Genomic DNA, 16,650 nt, shown 5'->3' on the forward strand with positions numbered 1-16,650 from the left:
GAAACTGAAACCTTCCACCTCTAGACATTATGTCTCCTCCAGGTCGTACGTGAAATGACTCAGGGAGGCAGAGTGGAGAGATTGGTGTAGTGACAGCCTGCCTGACACCTGCCAGTCTAAAAAATGTCTGCGTGGTTCTCCTTCTCCACTCCCTTCCTATTCATATATAATTTCTCTGATTTGTATTTTATGAATAATTAACAAGTTTCGCATTGTCTCCTAAGGTTATCAAAGATGTTTGCAGCAACTGTACGGGAGCTGTAGACTCTGATGGGCCATTGTCTAATTCTCCAGTACACAAGACAGAGCTGGAAAAGGTAAACTTATGAAAATGATGAATGTAGAATTCCTTATGATTACTTACTAAAGAGGCACTGCTAGATGCTGGATGTAAATACTTGCTTACTTTTGCTACTGTTTCAGACTCTTAGCCCCTGTGTTGTTTTTGTTTGGCTGGTTATGTGCACACATCCTACAGAGTTAAGACTTCTGCTATGTCTATTGATTTGGACACAACCAACCATCAGACTGGCTCGTATTCATTAGCAGCTTCTCTTTAGCCATTTACGAGGGTGTAGACTAAGGGGGTCTGATAAGTGTGCTGTGATGCAGAGCTGTTCTCTGTCACATGCAAAGAGCAAGCAGGGATGTGCCGGTCAGGAAAGAATAGCTGAAGATTATACAAGTTTTAAGGGAAAGTCTTTTATTTTGGGGAATTTAGTTCTTGCAGAGCTCCCAGGGCATGCTGAAGTCGCTGTTTAGCAGACCCTTTCAAGCATTCATGCCTCAGTAGAGAAACTTGTATATCACATATGGTTGTCTCTTTTGCCTTGACTCAGCAGAGTCAAGAATTAGGAAGAATTAGAGAGCAAGAATTAGGAAAGAGAGCAGCTCTGCACTGAAATGACCAGTACATTACCAGTACCAATTTAAACGCCTGCTCTGTTAAGGCACCCATGTGAACAGACCCCTCTGTGGGCTCTGCTTAAAAGTCCCACTGCAAAGGTTTTGTCACCAAATTCCTGATGGCAAGTTCTACCCCTGTGGTGGAAGGACACCGCTGTCAATAGTGTCATGTTGCTTTGCACCTGGGAAACCAAGAGAAAAGCATGTTCCATGACAGCTCAGACCTCCTGATTTCACAAGGGAAAAGCTGTTGTGTTTGCGTGCTTGCACACACTTGCACGGTATTAACAAAGCAATTGAAAGGGTCATAAAACAATTGTTTTCTAAAATGCATGCCATAAAAAAGTGTAGCAAAACTTCTCATTTGTTTTTGTGATAATCTGTGCATCTTCTTCGTGGCTTCACAGCTCATGAGTAATGTTACCAAAACTGTGCTGACATAAGCTCTGTACTGCTTCAGCCCATTTCTCATACACAACCCTTACGGAACAGAATAATCAATGCTAAAAATTTATTTCAAAAGCCTCTTCTTTTGCATGTATTGAAAGTATTGAAGCACTTTGTGGGAATGCAGTATTTTCTGATACGTTGTAATTGTAAATGCATATATGAAGCCTTATTTAAAGAAATAATTTAAAAATTATTCTTATCTGATCCATGTAATTGTTCACTGCTTAGCGGATTAATAAACAACAACATTTAGAGTCTAGAAATTAATTAAAAGTATATCATGTAATAAGAGGAATTGTGATTGCTTCACCATTTTGACTACCCTTTCAAATACAGACTATTTTGTGATTTTCATGCTTTTCTAAAGCCTCTAAAACTGATTTTTCTACTATCAGTTCTACTATCAAGTGGATGAGAGCTTGAAATAATAATAACCATAACTTTTAAATTGACTCATGACACTTCATTTGGCAAAGGTGCCAACACTGTATGTCAACTAATCTCTTTGCCCCTGCAGAAGTTGTCATTTGAGAGGCCAAGCTCAGATGGGGAGGGTGCTGTGGAAAATGGCACCACCACCGTGTGCAATGGGAAAGAACAAGGTACGCCTTAGATGCTTAGTGTAAATAATATGTGCATATAGGGACTGATAGGTAGTGAAATACCTGGCTATTATCTTCAAAATAGGCAGTAAAATTTTTGAATATTTTTATTAGGATTCAATTTAACTGAATTATGTTAAGAGTAAATCCTTAAAATTTTGCAGAGAGAAGACATTTGATGTTATTGTGTAGGAAAGATCCATGTAATTAGTATAAAGAAACAGAATATAGAAATTTTGACTTGGCCTTTTGTGTGTTCAAAAGTACAGTTTTTCAGAGCTTGGGCGGCCACTATAGGCAACTAACGGTTGTTTTTAGTAACTGTATAGTGGCAACATAAACAGTGGCTGTATAGCTTCTAGGCAAAAAATCTATCACTGAATACTAGAAGGAAAGAACCATGCATATTTTATATATATATATGTATGTATACATACACATATATACACAGTTTATATATAGTATACTTACATATATAAACTGTTACATATGATTATTTATATTAACATACTAAAATGTATATAATCATGTAATATCAGTGGGTTTGTGAGTATATATGTATATAATTTTACATGTGCTACTTCATAGCCATGTGTGTTTTATAGTCCTTAAAATCTAACAAAGGCAAATCCCAAACCCAGAGGGAATTCTGCCTGAGTTATATCTAAAACTCTCAGCCTCTGTGCTCTTCCCTGTCCCATTCCCTCCTCTCCAGAGTGGAAGAAATTCTGTGACTTCGTTAACTTGCCATATAGCAATGGTATCATTTAGATAAGACATTTTTCTGCAGCTGTCAAGATGAAGGGTAATGTGAGCTGCAGTGAGCACAATGTCAATACTAGCCTTGGTGCCAGAACTGTCTCACCTTTTGACTCATTTCCTTTATCTTCTCCCTGGATCATTTTCCAGCACTTCCTGACTATACAGATTTCTGACATACCCAACAGTATGGAACAAAATCAGGTTTCGTGGTTTCTAGAAGTTGTGGTACATGGTTAGATTTCACCCGATAAAATCTACTAAGCTTTCAAAAAGTGCAGTCCTGTTTAGTCTCCGAAACCTGCTGAAAACCACCTGTGACCCAAAAACTGTGTTGTCCATGGTGTCCAAAAGTGCCTGGTGGCTCAGGTGCCCTGCAGGAGGAGGCATGCTGATGGCCCATGTGCTGCTGGAAAACCAGCCCAGCTTAGATGTCTTGAGAGTAATTTAAAATACCAATTGCTTTTGAAAATTGTGACCTTCAATATGTAGTAATAAAAATAATAGGCATTAAGGACTGCAAGATCAAAATACCATGACATCATTTTAAGGGGTTCTGGATGAAGTTACACTATCTTTTAAACAATGGATAGGAAAAGTTTAGGGAGTATGTGGGAAGGGGGATTCCAGAGAATGGTCATCGCCAGCTGTCACCCACCAGCCAGCCTCTGTTGTGTGCTTAACCAGCTGCTCATTTTGCTGTGAGGAAAGAAATGAGAGGAAAATACTTCTGTGGAAAAAAATGACTAGCAGTCAGATGATCAGTATATTTTTTAGACTCAAAAAGATTAAGTCATGAAGGCCTTATTTCTGTTGCCTCGCAGTTCTGCAGGAGGACAGAACAACAGTATGAAGGAAAAACAGGACAGAAAAGAAAAAACCCACTGAAAACATGAGCAAATGAGACAGGTGGCCTTCCTCCCTCAGACATGGGAGATTGTTGCTTGTTTAGAGAGCACAATATATGTTGTGAACACGCTTCCCTTAGGAAGAGAATTAGACCGTTGCTTGCACATGTGCATCTCTGTTTTGGCGTTTACTGGTAAACAGCTATCCACACCTGAAAAGCTGCCTTTCCCCCTCAGCGCCGCATGCAGCAGGTGACAGATTTATACAGTGTTGGCTACAGATACAATTTCTAAATAATGTTCCAAGAATCCTAACAATTAAACTAAATATGATAAATTATCCCATTGTGAGTCCCAAACTGTTTCTCTATTTTCCGTGCATTCTTCTTCCCAGTTCATCAGTTCATACAGTCATTTCTCATTTTGTCTTTTTTTCCTCAGTTTACGCAAGTCCGTAACCACTAAATGTTCCCTGTTGCTAAGGGAATTGATGCGTCAGGGATGAAGTTACAGCAGCTCAATCAGTAACTCTCCTAAATGTATTTTTCATCAAAATCATGTATCAGGGCAAGTTGATGGATATTTTTGCTGCCCTGTCAGTTAGCAGGGAGACTTGCTCTGCTGATGGAATGCAAATTAGGCCACCAAATGCAATTACTGAAAGTTTATTTCATTCATTCTGTTTTGCAAATAGAAAGTATTTTTTTTTTTTTTTTATTCTGTTTATTCTTAGAGACTTTTTTTTTTTTAAAATTTGTTAGGATTTTAGTCAGGTAGGCACTTTCAAAAATGACATCCATTGCCCTTGCCATGTTACATTCAGCAGTTCAACACGCCTCAGTGCACAGAGCCATAGTATCATATTAAGTTAATGGAAGCGTAGACTGGATGTTAGCAAAACACCTTTTTTCAGCAGAGTGTTTTCTTTTCAAGCCCTCGTGATCACAAAAAAGTGCCAACTTCAAACCACGGAATGCTTATACTGATCCCACTGATGTAGTTGTTAGGAGTTAATTTATAATTCTTGTCTTTCTAAAAGGTCCATTTTGATAAGATACTTTAATTGTACATGGCGGGAGTATTTTTGATAGGCAAGCATATTCTGTCTTTGTTATGTACTTAACAAAGTATTTTGAGGTAAATACTTAGTAACGATGAAGGATTGTCTGGTTGGATTTTTAATCTTGTGTATATGCAGGAACCTCAGTCATACTGATAAATTAGGTGATGGCTGCTGTGGAAAGGGACTTTCAGATTGATTAGATCAAATTAAATTGGAAGCTTGATTTTTGTTTTTCTTATCCTTCTGAATGCCATGATTTTTGTAGCATAGAGGTTATTGATAGGTATCTGCATTAGAGACGGCATATAATGTTTATCTCATTGCAGTCTGCAGTTTTTGTGCAAATGTTCATCTTGCACAGGGTTGTTTGTCTGAACTACTGTTTTTATTCAGGTTCTCTCTTTTCATTGGTTAATTCAAACACACTAAAATATGCACTTTTGCTTTCTTGATAGTCAAGAGGAAAAAAAGTTCAAAATCAGAAGCCAAGGGCACTGTGACTAAAGTAACAGGGAAAAAAATAACGAAGATCATTAGTTTAGGAAAGAAAAAGCCATCAACAGATGAACAGACCTCATCAGCTGAAGAAGATGTTCCAACATGTGGTAAGTGATTTTTCTCCTTGAGTCTTAAATGCACATTGCTACTAAATCTTTATACAATTCTTGCCTAGAAATTAGTCTAAAATTGCTTTTACTGCTATAATTCTTCCCCCAACATCAGAAGAATGCACTCAGATTGGAAGAGGAGTAATCGAGAGCTTTAATTTGAAAAGAGACTAAAAGAACTTGACTTTTTAAATAAAATGGTAGCACAGGCTCAGAAGGAATATCATTGCTCTTTGCAAAGGTGAGGGGGAAGAGAAGTGTAGACAAAAATCAGAAAGAAACAAGCTGTTTTCAAATGGATATAAAACGAATATAAGCTGGAATATGAAATAAATCTAGGCTAGGAATTAAAGGAAGGTTCTTGGGAGGGATCTTTTATAATGGCTCGTGGTTAGATTGTATGTGATAGCAATCAACTTATCAGTAGACTGGCCTCAGCTGAAGTGATTTGAGTTTGTGAGTTCCTGAAGTGATACATATTGGGCAAAACTTGAATGAAGTAACAAATTTCTAGTAAGCTATTTTAACTCCTGATGTTGATCACTCCATATATCAGCTGTAGTGCTTGGCAGCACCAAGGAAGTCTATAAAAAGGCATGCAGAAAATGCTTCCATTTTGTATCTTAGCTGTTAAAGTTTGCTCACAATTTGGGAGTTTGTGCAAGACACTTAGCCGATGTCCTCACAGCTCTGGTATTTTCAATCAGTGCCATGTATTTACATTCTTCTGTTTGCCTTTTGTTGCTGCAGTATTAAGCAACACTTCCATACATGAATAAGGTCTAACCTACCCTTCTCCCAGTCTATTCCAAAAAATATTTCCATAGAAAGAAAGCTGTGAAGCACTTGCACTGGATTCTGAATTTGGATTTGCCTTTTCCCCTTTAATTGACTAAGAACATTTTGGGAAATGCAGAAATCTGTTATTAGGCAGCAGTTGGCAGAACTCATCAATGCATTAAGTGTGATTATATGCTTGCCTAGTGTGAAAGAAGCAGATCCATGGACCACCAGCAAGAACTTAAGTGGCTCTCAATTCACACTATGGGAATCATTCACATGATCTTTGATTAAAAAGTGAGTGTGTATATCTATATCTATACATCAGCTAAGTACAGATGTGATCTATCAACCAAAAGAGCAGCTGGGAAAAGCTGTGTCCAGCCAGATGCATTGTCCGAAGCATCTGGCTTCCATAAAAGTTCAAACTTTCAGGGTCTTATACTCCATTGGTTAGTCTGTATTATGTGAGACATTAACCACAGCTGTACAGTCTAATTCCTAGTATTTCTATCATTATTTTGGATATGGACATAAACATAGCCATTATTATTGCCTGCATTTGATTCTACTCAACACCACTTGCAGGTTTTATAGGAAAATGTCTAAGTGTCTAGGCTTTGGTCACTGCAGGAAGTCTTTGCAGAAGGAGTTTCTCACCACCAGAAATTTGGCTCAGTTCAGTGCCCTCTGGGAGGCTGCTCCATAGTTGAAGGCTTTTACACTTTAGAAGGCTCTACCTCCCATGAACAAAGGGAGAAGCCCAGTGGGGCTACAGGGGACACCCAGCTAGCGTGGAAACTAAAACCCACCTGCACTTGAAGGCATGGCAGAGCTCTTCCTTAGAGCATCACTGATCTTTGACCACCTGGGCTAAGCTGAAGTGCTGATCCCCCAACTGGGACGGTCAAGGCATTTTGGTCATGTCAACTGTTGAAAGTTTAAGTACGGATATGTGGGAGGAAAAGCATGGGATCCTGCTTAGTTCAACTGAAGTAGGAGGATTTGGAAGAGCTTTTCTGAGAGATGCCTTGGGAGCAGAGGGGAAAAACAAGTACTGTCTGAAAAAAAGGACTCTCACTCCAAAACAAGCCAGCTGGCTTGCACGTGAAGGGTTTTCCATTTCTAGGGATTATAGTATAGTGCAGCTATACGGGGTTTTGTTACGAGAGGAGGGAGAGGAGCTGGAGAGTGTGTTAATCACAAGGAGCCAAAATTGGAGGACTGTGTACATCCTCCTCTTTTTATGGCACCTTCCAAGATGTGTGCAATTCTGATCTGCTATATCCTGTTGGATCAAGCTTTGACATTCAAACCATAATGTTGGAAAGGAAATCCAGAAAATTAATGATAAGTCATAGTTTTAATGAAAACCAAAGATATCGCTGTTCAACAAGATTAAATGAAAATCATACCTGAGATGGAAGACAATTTTTTTACATAAATTCTGGCCTGTGCAAGGTATCATTTGTTTCCCTCCTCATATCCTGTTTGGAAGCAGCAACATGCTGAATTCATGTACCATTGATAATGTGGAAGCAAAAGTAAAAGGTTTTGTTGTTTGTTTTTTTTCATTCCCAAACTAAATAAGGCAGGAAAATTGGGCATTGTCTTGATTTTAAGGTTTGAGTGTAGAATGATTGTTGCTGTGGAACAGAGAAGGAAAACCACAAAACACTGCCCATTTAATGTTATTATATGCCTAGACACTGTATCTAAGATAGAACATGATAAGAGAAGTGGGGTTTTTTTAAAAGAGAGTTTGTTCATTAAATTTTGATTTGTTGTAAGGGTACTGTATTGTCCCTGGAAAAAAAGATAATATTTGTTTAAACCTTTGTCTTAAAATTTAACTAAATTTCATATACAGTTAGTTCTTGAATTTTAAACCAATGCAAATTTTATTTTTATTGGCATCAAGTGCTATTTTTTAAATTCTGATTTAAAACTGTGGCAAACCAAATATGCATTCTTCTTTCTATATGAAATTAGAACACATAACATCAACGCTTAGTAGGTCTTTGAAACACTGATTTTGGATGTTGTAGAAGGTAACTCATCACTGAATTATAAAATCTGAGCTGTGATTTTCCCAGAAAATTTTGATCAGCCACAGTTACCAAAGCCATTACACAAAGAGAAAGTGGGTCTTCTGTATGAGCACATCAGCTGTATACGTACATTTTTATCACTGTCCCTCTCCTGTATCTTACCAAAGTCTTGTGAATCAGTCTGCTCCTGCTGATCCAGCTGCTGCAGTGACTAACACAGAACAGCACATGAGCATGATCACATCTTTATATGCTGTTTTCTAGGTTATTGGCACAGTGAAAGTTTTCATTAAAGAAGTGAGGCAGGGTTATTGTCTTCCTAAAATCCATCTGGACTTTCTATTATAAGAGGAATAAGTTGTTTAAGTGTAGCATTACATTGAAAAGTAAGTTTCTTTTTTTTTCTTTTCAAAAAAAGTCGAGAGTAATATATCTCACATTTCATTTTATTGCAGGATATCTCAATGTGCTCTCAAATAACCGTTGGCGTGAGCGCTGGTGCAGAGTGAAAGATAATAAACTCATTTTCCACAAGGACAGGACAGATCTGAAGACACACGTTGTTTCTATCCCTCTCCGTGGCTGCGAAGTCATCCTAGGACTGGATTCGAAGCATCCCCTGACCTTCCGCCTACTCCGAAATGGGCAGGAGGTTGCTGTGCTAGAGGTGTGGTGGTTGCTAATGGCTATGACTTGTAGGAACACCCACATGCTAAATTAGAGAAGCACTTTCATACAACCTGGCCATTAAAAAAACCCCACTTTGGAATAATAATATTGCTGAGCTGGATAGTAAATACTGGAAGGAGAAAAGAAATACTAAGAGTTGTAGGGAAAGAGAGAACTGAGATTAAATTCAGTTCAGAAATCTCAGTAAGATGCTTTTCTCTACACTGACCTTCCCTTGACCTGCTACTAAAATATCTCTGCTCCTTCTCTAGGCACACGTTCACATCAGGGATATTATTAGGTTGGGTAAATAAGTTATCAATAATTAAATAATGGATCACTGTTGATGGGAACTCTAGAGCTCTTAATTCTCATTTGTTTGCTACTTATGTGAACTCCTTTTGCTCAGTCTGTATCCATATTAAGGTAATTCTGCAGTAAGAATGTACAGTGTGCAAGCAACCTGGTGAGTCTCCTGGCACACTCCTTGCACTACAAAGGTCATACCTTCAGCTGTGTTAGGTGGGCCAGGATTTTCTGAGGGGATTTATTCATCATATTTTGAAAGCTGAAATGAGAAAATACTTAAAGCCAAGTATAGTGAAGATGTAAGAGGAGACACCCTTTTGCTTTTGGTGACAGGACACTTTGACCACTTTGGGTTGCCGACTGCAGGTCACATCAGTCTCCTGTCCTGACAACCAAGCCTGTTATATGTGAGCAGTTCAGTGCTGAAAAACTACAAAGCAGCTCAAGGGACTGTGAAAGGGAATGAAGTATTTAAAAAGAACAATAAATTCAGAAACCGCAGAGTTGCCTTCTACACTCCCCCCCTTTTTCCATTATTTATTTTGCTATTGTTTTTTTACTAGTTCACAATTGGTCACTTGCAGCAAAATATGAAAAATTTAAAAATATTTTATAGTATTCATATTTGTACTTGGGCGTTTAGGAAAATGAATGCAATCATCTAGACAAATTTAGTGGAATTTTACAAAAAACATTAAAATCTCTTTACTATTTAGTTCCCACCCACCTCATTTCTAATTAGCACAAACGTTTTCTTCTCAGGAGTCATGCCAACTAAAATCGTCCAGTCTAGCATAGGAAAATAATTCTGTTATAGCTTTCAATTTTCTGAAGTCTAAAATAAGCATGACTTGAATCTAAATCCACTAGCCTTAAATGTTTGGTTTTTCTTCTTTTTCGGAGATTGCTCGTTTTGTATTATTACATCATAACTGATGAGCACATAGCTTACTTAAAGTGCACTTCTTCTACCAAAGCAGATTTAATAAGAAATCCTGGGGTTTTTAGGAGCTCAGCAGAGAGAAACCAGAGCTTCTCATACAATGTGGTAACAATTTGTCAGCCAAGAAGAATGCACCTTTTTTCAATAATGCTCAGCTCAGCGGCAGAGTAAAGATCTGACCTATGTTCTTGCCCTCTCCTCGCAGGCGTCCTCCTCCGAAGACATGGGCAGATGGATAGGAATTTTGCTGGCGGAAACAGGGTCTTCGACAGACCCCGGAGCTCTGCACTATGACTACATCGATGTGGAAATGACGGCAAGCGTCATCCAGGCTGCAAAACAGACCTTCTGGTGAGAGGCATTCAGCTACCCGGGTGTTTCCAGTACTCTGAGAATTTATATTCATGTGTTAACTCCAGTGCCAAGATAGCTTATCAAAATCCACCTCTGCCTTTGCCAGATATTGAGCTCCTGAAGTGTTTCAGCATCACAGCATGTTAGATGTGTTTATGATTATTGTGTTGCATCCTGCTAAGTTCTGTAAAAGATACAGACACTATCCAACTTTACTCAAAACTTTATTCATTTTTTCAGTACATCTCCTTATCAAATGCTATATTTTAATCTTTTATTTTGGCTGAAGACTTAGAACTATCTCTGGAAGAGCACAAATTTGCTGAAATATGCAGCTGTGTAGTTCATGTTTTACACTAAAAATGTATAGCAAATTTAAGTCTTCTGTAGTCACATTCTCAGTGTTACCTTCTCAAGTTCTTTATGATTAATTAAAAACTTAATCAAGCTCACACAAGTCCGATTAATTTCTGGGATTTAATTTAGGGGGTGGAAATTGGGAAGGTGTCTAGGGCGCAGCACAGAATCTCTGTTTAAATGAATATACAATGAATTCCCCATTACTGATTGTGTGCTAAGAAAAGTAATGCATACTTAGCATATATAGTGCTATACGTGTTCAAATCAGCTTAGGAATTAAAGAAGTCTTCGGTGGGAAAGGGTAGTAATTTCTCCTTTGCTACATGAGGTTGTTTAGAAATGGGAGCGAAGGAACAGTTGGGACAGGTGGGATGCTCTGCTGCACACCTTCCCCATGGTTTCCCATGGTCAGAAAGTGAATGGCCTGAGAATACAGCTGGCAAAGGCATCATCCCTCATCTCGCTGCAAAATGAGACTCCCTACACAAATTTGGAATTTGTGTGACTTAATACGTTAGAGAATCACACCCCATCTGCCCATCATAACTCTAAACAGCCTGAAAATGCAGGGGGAAAAAAAAAAAAGCATAAGCTTCAGAGTTTTCCAAAAGAAGATTCTCCTGCCATTAGCAAGGAGTTAAGAGAGCTCTAACAAGGGAAAATGCACAGCTTCAGTCAGGATCTGGTTTGAATGCCTTCTGATAGAAATCAAAGTGAATCAGTGTTACCACAAGCCCAGTTTTGTGAAAACCAGATAATTTTGATAGAATCAAAAGGCATTTAGCTTACGGACTTATGTTAATACATGTTTTGAAGTTAATAGGGCTCAAAAGGTTTATCCTGTGTTGACATGTATTTTTGCTTCAGTCAGCATCTAGCAATAACCACATTTAAGAAAGAAATAGAATGAAAACCTTTTCCCCCTGAATAGTGCGTGGCTTTCCTTTTCTGAACAAATCTGATATTAATTGGAGCCAAGTGAAAAAACATATGCAACTAGACCACATGTTAGAAAGGAATGTCAAACAACTTGCAAAATAGCAGAATTCCCCTGTTAAGAATTAGTTAACATTCATTGGGTGTCTTTAAAAAACTGGAAGAGCTTGTTGATAAACAACTAGAGTAGCTGTCTGCTCATTTTCAACTGCTCCTAGAAAATGAGGAGAAATTACAATGATACTTAAGTGTTAATAAAATACTATTGTTGTGCTTTATAGAATGAGTATCAGTATTCCAAATTAATTGCAGTTATCATTACAGCACAGTCACTTCAGGAGTATTGGTTATTTATTTCCTCTAACTGATGCTTTGCAAAATGATCAGCTCTTCATTAATAGTCCCATCAATTTTCTTCATCTGAATCACTAGGTATTTTGGAAAGGCTGAAGAAAAAATGCTTCCAAGCAGGTTTTCTTCATTTCCTTTCCTATTTAGCAGTTTCAGAATACAGTTAGTTTATGTGGATGCGTCTGTAAACAGGATTAATGACGCTTAATGAAATAATGCTTCTGAAATGTTTGCAGATACTTAGATAAATCTTAGCTTCCTTTGGTAGTGGAAATAGTTACTACAGGTGCAGCAGATATCATTAATGAATATCACAGTTTTCAGACATGGTTATTATGCATCACTCTCATTGAAGCTACTTAAATAGAAAGAAATACAGTAATGACTCCAATGCAGTCATTCAGACTAACCAGGAACACTTGAGTAATAGACTTCATTAAGAAGAACGGTAAACAAATGCAGCCCTTTAATAATGTCTAATAAAGTATGAGATATGATAAAGTTAAAAACATTTTTATCATGGAATTTATCTTGGGCTTTTTGTTGTTTGTTTGTTTGAAGTAAGAAAAGCTTCTCTCTCATGATTATTCCACCCCTGCACTGCCCTAAAAGGTTCACACCCAACTGGGTAGGTTTGTCCCTCCTGTGAGCCCGGGTCTCCTGCAGCTCAGGTGAACCACAGTTGGATGAGGTCTGTCTCCCTCTGAAGGAGAAATTCAGTGGTCTCCATGTTATTCCAAAGCCAAAAGAAAGCAACTGTTGAAACCACAGCATTCTTGAGCTCCAGCCAGTGCTACAGAAGACCCTTTCTGCTTTAATAGGGCTTTATCATATTTTATGAATGTCAGCACAGAGTCTGAATGGTTCCATTGTTTGGGATGGAAAGCTTTGTTTTCCCATTCATGTACACCTGAAGCTGTAGGAATTATTAGGGATCTCACTCTATACCTCATTCAATTTCAGCAGTTGCTACAAAGGAAAACTCACCCTTGGGGTTGTTATCACTACGGGGCATGATTCTGCCATTTTCTGCATTATTAGAGCTTTGCAAACCCATTGCAGCCCATGATATCTTGCACATGTTCTGCAGAATTCCAGTAAAACAAGCTACAATGTTGGTTGAGGAGATGGGAGAATAAATATATGTATATCTATATGTATATCATTTTTGAAGTTTCCAGAAGACTCAGATCCACTGTGTGAAACACAGCAAGAATGAGCAGATAGAGTATTTGCATACACAGTTACTGAGACAGAGTTGGGAAGTATAGTGCCATTGTGCACACTCTACCGAGCCAAAACTTCTGATATGAAAAAAAAAAAAAATCCCAGATTTTGAGGAAGTAATTATTCAGGAAATTTTGAAATTTTGATAGATATGTTAACTTAGACTTCATCAAATTTCCACTTTTATTTTTTTTCAAATTTAAGTTGGATTTGATTCTTGTTTCTCTCAGTTCCTAAGTTCACATCCCCCCTGAGGATGCATGCACCCAGAAACACCTGCTTCTCCCCAGGGCAGACAACAAGGGAACTTCTATGAGACACTGGCAAGCTGATTTATAAGATAGATCAGCAAGTTCCCATGTAAACATGCCACTGAGCAGTTACAGCTGTTGCCCTCCTGGCTTTCACACAGTCATATCCCCACTGTAAGAATGGAGTACAGGAACACATGGTGTAATATTGGCTGCTAGCAGCAACATGTGAGTAGCAAAAGAAGGAAAACTGTCCTGCAGAAAGTGAGAAGATATGTGCTTCCAGGCGACCTAATCAGATACAGGGAACATACCACTGAATCATCATTTAGACTTAGGTTAAAGCACTGCTTTTTATTATTTTTATTTTGCTTTATTCAGTTTCATGAACAGACGAGTTATTTCTACAAATCCGTATCGGGGAAGCACTGCCAATGGCTACGCCTGTCCGAGTGGAATGGCACTTCATTACGATGATGTTCCCTGCATAAATGGATCGGTAAGAATTGAATTTGCACAGAACAAATGGTTTGCATGTGTTGAATTCATGGACATCTGAAAACTGTATTATCTAAAAAGCCCCACTGGGCAATTTCCAAATGAACTCCTATTTTTTTGGTTGGAGGCTGCAAACTTCTCTCACACCTACAGAGTATTAGGGGTGCAGGACATACTGTTTACATTAACCTGCTTGTGAGCCAACGTGCATTTAGAAAGGAGTTGCCTGTTGACAGACAGTTTGTTCTAAGTCCTTGAATATAATACTCACTTGAGGGGGTATTTTTTAGATCACACTGGACCTGGCAAAATTAAGGACTGACTTACACCAGGAACTTTTTGGTGTCTGTTGAAAAAAACCCCCAAAACCAAACACTTCTCAGTCCCTGGGTTGGCATTGCTTATGACAGCAGGTACTGCTCATCCCAAAGGAGAATGACAGTGATCACTTCCATCTTCATAAATCGCAGAGCTGATCGTAGGCCTATGTGTAATAAGATTTAACACATAGTGGATGTTTACCCATAGCAATATGTGGTCCTCAGGAAGATTTACAGGGGAGCTACAGCCCGTTTCACCTCTTAAATGGGGCTGCTTCATAAAGGCCTTCGCTAAGGCCAAACTCAAGAGAAATTCAGAGTTTTGAAGTGTGAAGTGGACTCCAAGTTCAGTGCTCCATCATATTTTAGTAATGTCAAAAAGATGGTAGAAAGCCCCACTTGGTAACAGCACACGATCACATGTGTGGTGAGTAGTCTGTATGTGTAGTTCTTGGATGTGCTCATGCCTTTGAGTAGCGTACTGCCACAGCCAGAGTAGATTAAGGAAGGATATTTGGCAACCAGGTTGGTTTCTTTGAAAATGAATCGAATGAATCACTGGAGTGTTGTTGTTGAGCTTTCCATTTTCCTGAAAAGACAAAAAAAAAAAAAAAAAGAAAAGAAAGAATGCCCTGTAGCTATTTTAGCTGGCTAGCCCAGACTAATAATTCTCCAGCAAATAAAATGTAATGCTAGCATACCAGCAGCTGGTATTCACTGGAAACACATAGCCTGAAGAAAGAAAAAAAAAAGAAAAAAGCCCCTCTTGGCTTCTGCTGTTAGGCCATATTACTTTTAGCAACTCATATACCAGATGTAATCCCACAGATTCACCTGTGTAGCCTATGAGTATCCCCCTGTTAACAGTCTGCCTGTGCCCCCTCAGTGCTATAGCTAATAACTGAAGGTGCAGTCTGTGAAACGGCAAGGGTGATAGGATAGTACCAGTTTGCTCATACTATGGAAGAAGCACAAGACTGAGGCTACAAGCCATGTAATGCAATGCTTCCTTTCCATGCTGTGTCATTCCACACTTTCTAAATAGTTTGACTCAAGTGTAAGCAATAAGCATATGCTTGCTAAACACCAGAGCTTGTGACCGTCCAAAGAATTACTAATGTTGTAATTTCACTTAGGAGGATCTGCATGGTGTATTGTTTACTAACTGCCAAAGTGTATGTGTTGCAGTGGGAACCAGAAGATGGCTTTCCTTCTTCTCGTAGCAAGAACATTGGCGAAGAAATGCTTTATGATAACGCAGGCCTGTACGATAACTTGCCATCTCCAAAAATCTTTGCGCGCTATCCGCCAGCTGACAGAAAACCCAATAGGCTATCTACTGACAAACTCTCCTCTAACCATTACAAATACCCTGTCTCATCCAATCTGTCTTCTGCTCAGTCTGTCACTAATACCTCTGCTGTGGGGAGGGGATCTGGCTCGCAGGTACTGTACTGTTTAATACTTAACAAAGCTTTTTATTTTTTGGCTGTTGGGTTTATCTGGTTTTATCTTAAGGGCCTTGGGCTATTTCAGTCCCTTAGTGTTAGCACTGAAGTGCTTGGACTTAAGTCATGAGCCCACTGCAAATGAAACAGGTTTGCTAAGTTGTAAATTCTGATGTGAAAGTATTGGCACCTGGGAAAGGCTTTCCCACAAGTTCTTGATGATTTACAGATTGCGGATAGTAACAAAAAATAGATGTGACCTTCCAAACTTAACCTGAATGCATATCTAGCTGCCTAGTGATGACAAAAAAAAAAAAAAAATTAAGTATGACGTGTCTGTGACAGCAAAGTTGCCCCTCTAGAATTTTACTAATCTGTATATTATAATTACTATGGTTATATATATTGTGAATATATATATATCTTAACATATATTATATATATACTAAATTATTTATAGTGTATGTACCATATTTAAATTACTGCCTGTTATTTTCTTCCCCTGAAAAAAAACTAAGACTACGTCTGTGCTGCTTTCTGAGTGTGGCCTCAGGCTTCTGGATGTCAGCTGAAATGTGAAGCTATGGAGCAGATGAAATCCTGTGTTCTCAGTCTCAGGAGCAGATAGGCAGACCCCAGCAAGGGGGTAGAGCGAGCTTTGCTCACAGCCACACCAGAGACCTTCTTAAGAGCCTGTAGCCAATCTCCAAAAGCTGGTTACTGGCATAAGCCTGTGAATATACCAAAAGATGGGTGATTTTCAAAGGAATCTGAAATTGAACAGTTAGATAGTGATTCCCTTGTATAAGCTACCTTTCATATTGCATATGACATATCACTTAACACTTACAAAAACTTAATATTGGAATATTGGAGTGTTAAAATTCAGTAAAGTTTCAGAATTGGAGTGGACCCAC

General features: G+C 38.6%; 1 protein-coding gene across 3 annotated transcripts in view; it reads left to right on the forward strand.

The window, feature by feature from the left end:
• The window catches only part of AFAP1 (actin filament associated protein 1), a 123,847-nt gene that overhangs the window by 92,031 nt on the left and 15,166 nt on the right, over positions 1 to 16,650 (forward strand). For 2 of the 3 annotated variants that reach the window (XM_074904459.1, XM_074904461.1), the window contains exons 7-13: positions 225 to 317; positions 1,874 to 1,958; positions 5,084 to 5,233; positions 8,523 to 8,734; positions 10,194 to 10,339; positions 13,849 to 13,966; positions 15,474 to 15,731. In XM_074904459.1, the coding sequence (XP_074760560.1) occupies positions 225 to 317; positions 1,874 to 1,958; positions 5,084 to 5,233; positions 8,523 to 8,734; positions 10,194 to 10,339; positions 13,849 to 13,966; positions 15,474 to 15,731 (1,062 nt within the window). The remainder of the gene's footprint in view (positions 1 to 224; positions 318 to 1,873; positions 1,959 to 5,083; positions 5,234 to 8,522; positions 8,735 to 10,193; positions 10,340 to 13,848; positions 13,967 to 15,473; positions 15,732 to 16,650) is intronic. The other variant, XM_074904460.1, reaches the window with a different exon arrangement.

This window comes from Athene noctua, chromosome 4, assembly GCF_965140245.1.
Source record: "Athene noctua chromosome 4, bAthNoc1.hap1.1, whole genome shotgun sequence".
NCBI classification, from domain to species: domain Eukaryota; kingdom Metazoa; phylum Chordata; class Aves; order Strigiformes; family Strigidae; genus Athene; species Athene noctua.